Source organism: Chelonia mydas, chromosome 7 (genome assembly GCF_015237465.2).
Source record: "Chelonia mydas isolate rCheMyd1 chromosome 7, rCheMyd1.pri.v2, whole genome shotgun sequence".
In the NCBI taxonomy this organism is placed as follows: domain Eukaryota; kingdom Metazoa; phylum Chordata; order Testudines; family Cheloniidae; genus Chelonia; species Chelonia mydas.
This window is the reverse complement of record NC_057853.1, coordinates 27,251,529-27,261,010: the sequence shown is the minus strand read 5'-3', so window position 1 is coordinate 27,261,010 and position 9,482 is coordinate 27,251,529. Positions and strand designations below refer to the sequence as shown.

The 9,482-nt window shown below is 41.8% G+C and overlaps 1 protein-coding gene across 7 annotated transcripts in view; it reads left to right on the top strand.

The window, feature by feature from the left end:
• Positions 1-6,884: 6,884 nt before the first annotated feature.
• CACNA2D3 (calcium voltage-gated channel auxiliary subunit alpha2delta 3) overlaps positions 6,885-9,482 on the top strand; it is a 702,225-nt gene continuing 699,627 nt past the window's right edge. For 6 of the 7 annotated variants that reach the window (XR_006292226.1, XM_037904897.2, XM_037904896.2 and 3 more), the window contains exons 1-2: positions 7,441-8,167; positions 8,808-8,889. Coding sequence is in view for 6 of the 7 variants with exons in the window: in XM_037904897.2 (XP_037760825.1) it covers positions 8,055-8,167; positions 8,808-8,889 (195 nt within the window). In the remaining variant the exon portion in view is untranslated. Of the gene's footprint in view, positions 7,310-7,440; positions 8,168-8,807; positions 8,890-9,482 lie in introns of those variants that run through there. The other variant, XM_043551412.1, reaches the window with a different exon arrangement.

Below are 9,482 nucleotides of genomic sequence, written 5' to 3'. Positions count from 1 at the left end.
GCTCAGCCTGGCTCCTCGCTCTGGGCATTGTGACCTGGTACACAGGGTTGCAGTGCCACTCACTCAAATCTGGTCTGGGGGCCCTCCCATAATGAGAGGGTCCAAACCTGAGCACTGCTGCAACCCCATGCTCTAGTTCACAATGTCTGGAACGGGAACCCAAGTTTAGCCCTGCAGGACACAGGAGCTACCGCTGCCCATGCCCAGGGTGAGTGTGGGGCCAGGCTTGCTGTCTGCCTCTCCCTTCCCACAGCCTTCCATGCTGGGCCAGGATTAGGGTTGCAGTTCTGTGGCAGATGGTTTGTGCCCCTCACTTCAAGTCAATGGGCTTTTTTGATTCTTGTCAGTGAGGCTTCCCCCCCGCTGAGGTTGTTTAGTGCCATTTTTTGCCTGTGACTCATCACAACCCCCATCGCTGAATTACCATGTGCGTGGTATCACAAATATTTTGTTGTAGTGCATCCCAAATCTGAAATGATTCAAATAATCTTTCAAGCTCATATCTAGGAGGATAGTCATTCAAGGGAGCTCAGTTAAAGGAATTTCCATGGTTCAGATTCATCATCTGAAACAAATTATGCAAGGTGAGCGATTTAATTTTTGTAATCTACAGACAATCCTAGATTCATCACTTAAACGCTTTATCACTTTTGCTCTTTATTTTTTTTATCATTGGTGTCCCATTGTAGCTTTTTTCTTTTTTTGTCACAATATTTTGTCCGTTGTGTTATATTTCTCAGTTATGATTTCTCATTTTAGTCACTAGCTTCTGTGTTCAAATATTTTTGAATGCAATGAAAACATTAACATATACGACGTAACACTAGCCTTAGGTGTAAAAGATAATTCATTTGCTGCTGGAAGAGTTCATTTTCCAGCCTGACACTCAAAAGAAACAAAAAGCAGTCTTCAATAGTTGAAAATTTAAAATAAATTAAGCCTATGTGAAATGGAACTAACAGACTGGAGCTACAGTGGACTGCTTAAATTGGATTTGGTTAGCTATAAACATCATTATCTTAAAGCATTCTAGCTTGCCCATGCAGCATGAGCTCTCATAGGCTGGGATGTGATAATGCTCTGCTCTTTTACATTTTTAACTCCATGCGGAGATGCTAAAGCCAGCTGAACACAGTCTTTGTGCAAGCTAAATTAACTATGCATTCCTTGTGGTTTTAGGGCACACTGTGTGAGGTTTATTTTGGGTTGAAATATGCCGAAGATAATGTGTAGTCAAAATATTGACCTGATAGTATATTTTGAGGGGTTTTTGCTTTTCTATACAGCTTTTTATTTTAATGCCATTGTTCTCCAGCAATAGTTATAAACATAGCTTGTATTCTATCCTGTGACTATTCTTGTGCAGTAAAATTTTAATATTTTATCTATAATGAATCACAAACAATAAATTATATATGGAAACGTAACATAGCTTTAGACATAACATGATTCATTTTTATAACTGAATTCTCTATAATATGCTATACATCTTTGTTTTTTTTTTTTGTTTTACTTAAAGTCTGAAAGGCACTAACTCACACACATTATGTAGTATTGTATTCACTAAATCCTATGAGTAGTGTTACTTGACCTCAATCTTTGTCCTAAGTGGGTTGGGATCAGTCAATAATTAGCGTTCCCGTACCAATAAAACACTTAGTCTCATACACTAGGGACCTTCATAAAATTCCAACAATATGTTAGGTCTGCCACAGAATAGTCTAATATGTAGACATATACACACATACACTCAGACATCCAGTTCATTTGAAACAAATAAAAGCTGTGTTCTTATGCCAGATAAAACCAAGCCAAAGATTTTTTTAAAGCATTATTTTATCAATCCTTCTCCCATTGGTGTGTTTCCAAATAATATTACTTAGCATTTATATTGTGCCTTTCATGTGAGGGTCTTAAAGTGCTTTGTGAGGCTTAGATATGATCATATCATATTCCTCTTGTTCACTTCTTTCCATTTTACACGTGTAAACATATGTGAAAGAAAGAATGGAGAAATGAAAGTCACATGAAAGTTAAAGGCAAGAAAGATCAGTACAGTGCACCATATTATGTTTTATTGTATACAGAGACCATATCCCTTCATGTTCTTCTGCTTCTCCCTTCTTTCCTCCCATTTCTTATTTGAGGGGTTGATTTGGGGCTAGATATATTTCAGAGAAGAAAAAAATCATGGTATCTTTTATTTTATAAAATGAAAGGATCATTACACAAAACACACCTATTTCAGATTTACAATCTCTGTGCCTTCAGCTTCCCAGAAGTATGCCTCAAAGTGTGAATGTTAGCAGATGTGCACTCCAACTAGGACATATCTTTCCATTGCTTTGCAGTATATGCATCTTCTAACTCTTATGGCATACAGGCACATAAAATGAACTCTTGTGGGGTTTGTATTTTTTTTAAATTTCAGGTAGCTGTAGCTTGCATTTTTCTGCACAGGTTTCTTTGGCCACTTTAGCTTTCTGCATTTATTTTCTTATCTGGGTAGGGTTTACTGAGAGGATGTGTCAGGAAAAAGAAATACAATAAACATTTGTATTAATTACTTCATTTCCTCCTACTCCCCACCCTTGTTCCATATGTTTCCTTAGTGCCTCTCTTAATTGCTTTCTCTAAGCTCAAAACCATGTCTTTCATCAAAGATCTCAAAGAATGTTGCAAAGCTGAGAATGACCCTTTTTTCTTTTCTCCACACCTCACCCTTTTACAATATATTTGAAAGGAGAAGGAAGGGCTTTGGAATTGCTCTGATGGTTCCTTACTCCACCCGTTTACCAAAATGGACCTTAAGTCTCCATTTTCTATTCTGGCCTACGTATCATCTCTCATGCCACCCTTATCCCTTGAACTATCTTCCATTTCTTGCTCATCATGTAAACTCCCTCAGTTCCTTCCTTAACATGCTGTTCCTTTGTGAAGGCTTCCAGCATTCATCTCCTCTCTGACCCTTTGAACAGCTATCTGGCATATCGTATATTCTAGTTAGATTTCAACCTCTGGGAGGTGGAGTAGGAACTCTTTCGTGTGTGTGTAAAGCACTGTGTACTCTTTTGCTTGATCATCTGTGAATGAGAAAAAGATGAGATGACTTTACAACCTTGGAAAAGGAGGCAGGGGGGAACTCAAGTTATTAGACAACGTTTAGCTCAGTGTGGGAAATTATACTCCCTGAGACTACCATTTAGTGAAAGCAGACTGGCTTCAAGGTTCCATTTAGGTAGGGCCTTCATTCTTTAGGCAATAATGTACTAGAATTTGCTTCTGAGACTCCAAGGGGGTTAGTTACAGAATACTGAGACAAGTTTTGTCACCTAGCATCACGGCTTAACATATTGGTTTGTATGCATATTTTCTAGAGGCCTCTCTGAGATTCAGCAGTGATAAAGGCATGAGTGAGACATTTTGGGGTTCACTCAGGCCAGTAAGAGGTTCAGTCACCATCTGCCAGGGTGTCTCATGACTGTACAGCTCTGACCCCAACAGCCTGCCAGCATGTCACAAGCGTCCCCCTGGGTTTGCCCAACCTGATTACACCTTGCAGGATGACGTTAACACTTCTTGCCCCAAATTCACCTCAAAATCATGCTACTTGCAGAGATCAGTCCCTCTCACAAGACCCTCACAGAGGAAGCGTTAGGTTTGCTGCCTTTGCAGAGACAGTAAAACACCGTAACCTGTTTGGCTTTCTAGAAGCACGCACTTTATTGAACTTACACAGCAGTGAAGATTTATAATGAAAGTAAAACAAGTTTTTATTAACAAAAGAACATGGATTCAATGATAGCAAGTAGAAGGGATAAAGGTAGAGATGGCTAAAGCAAATAAAAGTGAAAACATATCTCAAAGACTAAAACTTAATCTGCAAAACTTAATCTGTCTTTTGTTCAAGATGGTTTCTCTCACCTACAGTCTCCTTTCCAGCTTTCATCTGAGCAGCGTGGTCAGGCCCCATCACAGAGATCAACTCACTTGGTTCCTTTGTCTCCTAAGGTGAAGGATAAAGATGGAGTCTTTCTGTTCCTTATCCCCCAAGGGATGCCTGTCTTTCAAATCAAGAAGGTCTCCTAGGGATTCAATCTCCTGTGTGTCTATGGGGAGCAGGGGTCCTGTTACATCATTTTTTCTCTCTCTCATTCAGGATAACCCCTGCTGATTTAGCTCGATGGCGTTGTTGACCACTAATATGTCAAGTGAGGTAAACCCACATTCCTTTGTCTCGAGCGGACCTCTTTATCACCTTCACCTAGACTAGGCTGTCTAGTCTTAAACATGTCCTACTAACATCATACAGAGGGAATTCATAACTTCACATAAGTTAACACATGCATTTTACAATAATATTAACAAGCAGCATGTTAGCTTTCATATGGTACTCACAACACAGATTTTGTACAAATACTGTTGCAGTAGTGTATGAATATAGGGAGTCACAGTGAGTAAACCAATATAGCTACAAAATCATTTTGAGGTTAAATGTTGATAGCCATGCATCTTTTTAAATTGCAGGTGACTTCATCGCCTGTCTCACTCCAGACCATCACTAGGTTATGATAAATTGTGAACCACAACATAATGTCATCCATTTCTGGCTATTTCCACCTCAGGATTTTTTTAAATGACTTGGTTAGCATAAAACTGGAATAAGATTCTTTTTTTCCATTTACCACCTACAGCTTTCATTTTACCTACAACAATCAATGTAAATAATTTAAAAACAAATCAACAACCCACAATACCTTCCACTAGACCACTTACTTTCCCTCTTCTCCCCCTGCCCCCTCGCATGATCATTATGAGCCCTCAATGCAGAAAAAAGTATTTCTGCTTTGTGACACTTCCATTGCCACTATAGCTTCCCCACCATGGTATTATAATGTTGAAGCTGGATGTGTTGAATGTAGTGGACCTCCATGCCTTGAGTAGTCAGGCTAGGATACTACACAGAATATCAGGGTTGGAAGGGACTTCAGGAGGTCATCTAGTCCAACCCCTGCTCAAAGCAGGACCAATCTCCAATTTTTGCCCCAGATCCCTAAATGGCCCCCTCAAGGGTTTGAACTCACAAACCACTGAGCTATCCCTCCCAAGGTGTCCATTTGTGTAATATGTATTTACAGTGATTTATGAATATGTATGTGTTAAACCACAATTACAACACAGAATAATACAGGTTTACAGTTGATTTAGTGGACAAAAAAGTTCCAAAAAGGTGCATGAACATTCTAGAGTACATAAATGAATAAGATATTGAAAATATTTTTCAATGTAGTAATGGAACATGGACATTTGGTGACAAAAACAAACTGGCCATTGCTATATTTAAGTCTTTATTGTGCGTGGGCAAGGGGCAGAGTAGGTTTTTCCTGTATTATGACAGTACAAATATTCAATTATGTGCACACGCACATGCGTGTGTGCGCACACACTCAATTGTGAATAAGACCTCGTATAAAATATATAAGAAATGTTAAATAAAAAAATCCAGAGTCAAGACTTAAGTAATTCAGTGATATTGTAAGCCTCTATCATATTAACCGGTTGGTGATTTTTCACGTTTTAGGTTGCAATTTTAGAAATATCTATCAAACATCTGCAAATACATTATATACCTTAAAAATGTTTTCAAGGCTTCAGCTAACTGTTTTGAAGAACCAAGCCAGTTCATATTTAAACCACATTTGTAAACAGTGTACTTTGTTGGACTGAGCAACAAAAAATATGTTTTCATATAAAAATATGCTTGTGTTCTAGGAGTTAAAGCCATACCAATTACTTTCCTGACATAACATTTAAAAATTGCATTACAAACATGTATAGGAGAAGCATCTGTGCATGTCTACAGTCTGATATTGTACTAAAAAGGTCTTACTGTTTATAGGACATGTTCAAAAGGGTGTATAATTCATTATATATGATTAGTCATCCATACATAGTTTTTACATTTTGCCTGTAGGTAGGCTGAGCACCTGGTGATATGGCAGTATATTTAAACCATTTCTTACCAAATGCTCATTGGATCACACAGATTTCAACATTTGCAGACCAAGGGGATTGTCAGTGCACAAAGTCATATGGGTAGCCCAAAAACACAAGATAAAAACGTGCATTTCCCCTCCAAACCAAGGTAAGACTGAAGATGAGGGCAATCTACTTCATATGGGGGAATGAATAGTGTGTAATGAAAGCTAAACTCCAAGCTTTTCCAATAACTGTACAAATTGCTTTAGAACCTTTTACCTTTTTTCTTAAATCTTCAGTTTTTCCAGAGATTTGGTCATCTTACTAAACAGCAGTTACATTTTGGCCAGGACACATGTTCTATGGCAATCAGATAGTGGAAGGGGATGGTGATATTTACAGCACGCTGTTCAGCACACCGGTAAAAGTTAATGTGAAAGCAAAGTACCGGTACTGTGTACCAAACCTCAAGGGAGGCAAGGCTAAACAAGGAAAGTGTACTGCGCACAAAGCAGTATGGTCTAATTAGACATGAATTCCAACTACCGAGCTAGGTAAACCAGAATTCTAGATACTGTGCATTAGCGTTTCAGTAGCTGATCTCTCCAGCACAGTGTAAGGATGACTCAGCCCATGCTCAGATCATCTTTAATTCCCGGTATGATTATTTATGTTGAAGTTCAAATGCTATTTTAAGTCTTTAGCTTTTGGAGGTAGAGGGTTAGAACAAGCAATTCCGGGGCAGGGAAGAGAGGCGAGAAACCAGGGCAGGGGAGGTTAAAACACACCAAAAATACCTGGATCAATCATTCCTGCTCCCCAGCTGGTCTCTCTGTGGAATAGCTTGTGAGCCTCTGCTCACTTCACTAAGGGGAATTCCTCCAGAAGCACAGATTAATAATTCATTCATAGGCTCCAGTCCCTTAGCCTGCATTGATTCACTCATGCTGCATTTCCTTTCATTCATAAGCCTTTCCCCGTCCTGATCTCTCGGAGAGCGACTCGCTGCAGCGCTCAGCCAGGGAGGACGCTGCAAACGTGCCTTCGTGCCCAAGGACATGCTACATCGGACTCCGTTCAATGTGCGAACCTGACCTAAGCCCGGGGCCTGGGAATCCGCCGCTTCTGCGTCTCAACATGCCCCTTCGCCCAGGGTCCGCTCTGCCGGCTTTGCCTCCCGTCCTCTTCCCCCTCGCGGCGACTCTGCGGCCGGGATGCTCAGCTGTTTCCGGCGCGAGGGGCTGAGCTCCAGCCATCCATCTCCGCTGGAGGGCTGGGTGACAGATGCTTGTCATGCAGCAGTGCATGCTCTGAATTGGCCAGGGCTCCGGTGGGTGTACGCGGCCCCCCTCCTGCTCCTGCCAGCCCTGCTGAGCCCTTCCCAGCTCAGCCCCTAGGGCAATGTGCACTGCTCCCGTCAGCTCCCCCCCCCCCAACCCGGGAAGGGCTGAGTCGCACTCCGAGCTCCTCCAGACTTTGCCAGACCCTGGCACTTGGCCCTTGGTCCCTCTCCTCCTGTGCCTGCTTTGCGCGCTCTGGCTCTCCGCGCTATCCCACTAGAAGGCTGCTCCCACGGAACCAGTGCAGTGCCTGACTTGATCTGGGATGAAGGCTGGAGTTTACCGGAGACCTCTAGGCAGCTTTCCGTTTGTAAAGTGAGCCGTAATTGCAAGGAGGCAGCCTCCCCGCTTGGAATCAATAGGGGCTGCTTCCTCGCTGCTAAGGGCACTTCGGAGCGGCGGCAGGGCACTGGAGTAACTCCAGCACACCGCTGACTGCGGAGTTGTAAAGAACTACGTGCAAAGTGGCTGCAGCAGGGCTGGAAAACGCTTCGCTGTTACCAAGGACACAATAGTTTTTTCAAGTCATTAGAGCTTTTTCTCTGGTCCTCTCCTTCCATTACCCAGAGAGGGCCATTCTGGGGAGGGATGAGGATGGAGCTGTGATAGATATATATTATTATTTTCCTCCCCAGCGCTGCTTTGGTGGGGGAAAGAGGCTTTAGCAAGCAGCTCTGCTGCTGAGATCAGCTCTGCTCGAATTTCCCTAAGTCTTCTCAGCCTCTGAGAGAAACCATGATTTTGAACCTACTCCGGGCGTTTTGGGGGGTCTTCTTTCTTTTCTGGACCGCTTTTAACACAGCCCTAGTGGATGTGGTCGGATCGGAGCAGCAGATCCCCTTGTCGGTGTAAGTGTTTTCATGTTTTTGCTCTCCGACCGCGCTCCAGGGGTGAAAACTTGGAATCCCGGTGCCCAAGTTTTTGTTGTTTTTGTTGTTTGTTGCAGATGTTTGACTGCTCAGAGCATTTTATTCCCTTGCCAGTTCTGTTTGAAGTCCAGGGCCAATGATTAACTCACTGCTTGAATTTTATTTTGGGGGAGTGGGGGTAAACAGATATAGAAACTAAAGTTAAAAGCCTTTATGTTTAGAGGTGATGCATTTACTCACTCTAATATGCTGATTTCTCAGCTTCCAACGCTGTCCTGCCTGCTATTTCATCTTCTTTCTTGCAGCCAATTAGTATGTTAGAGATTATGCAAAAACCTGTCTCTTTACAAATCAGCTTGTTTGTTTTTAAGTGCAGCTTAAGCAGCTTGAAATCCCAAGCCTTACCTTGGTGTATGATGTGAATTACCTGTACCTTGGCGCTTGCACTTGTGAATAGCTCCTCTGTTCTTTTGGTGTGGTGTTATTTCCTAACCGTGCTTTTTGAGGCAGTATTGCTTAGATTCTTTAGAGTGCAGTTGAGGCTGTAGCTGTGTGTGTGTTGCCTACTGTAACATATGTATTACATTTCTTCCTGTCTTTTTCCCCCTGCTCCCCACAGTGTAAAGCTCTGGGCCTCTGCTTTTGGTGGGGAGATCAAATCCATCGCAGCTAAATACTCAGGTTCCCAGCTTCTGCAGAAGGTAAGGATCTCTCCAGTAGTAGTAGTAAGCAATGGTTTTAGCACAGAAAATGGAGGCAGATTTAGTTTTCTAAACAAACGGGAGAGCAGCACATCCTTTGGTCAGAGGGCTTTTTTTTGCTCTGTATACAGTTCCTAGGCCCTGCTGTCTCCTTGCACTGCACTGGCTGGAGACTTCCTGATTATCTGGTGATTTTCAATGGATTTCAGTTCCAAACAAAATTACTTACTTGTGAAGTGCACAGTGAAGCCTAGAACATAGCTGTTTTGTCTCGTTACTCTAGGATGATGTTTCAGCATGGAAAAATAGCTGCTTCTCTGTGGAAAAATGTTAACTTCATTCAAGGAGCAGAATTAGTGCATATTTTATCATTTGCATCCTGTTTTGTAAGCATGCAGTCCACTGTATTAGGGAAAGACGACTGCACCATTGTTTATCATCTCTGCTGTTTTTGCAATCCCATTATTTCCCAATCATCTCTACCCAGTGCTGGGATGTATTACATCATTACAGATAAGGGGAATGAATGTGGTTATCTTCTTGCACAGCTGGGTAATAACCTAGTGAAGTAAAGCAAAAACTTGAGAAATTGG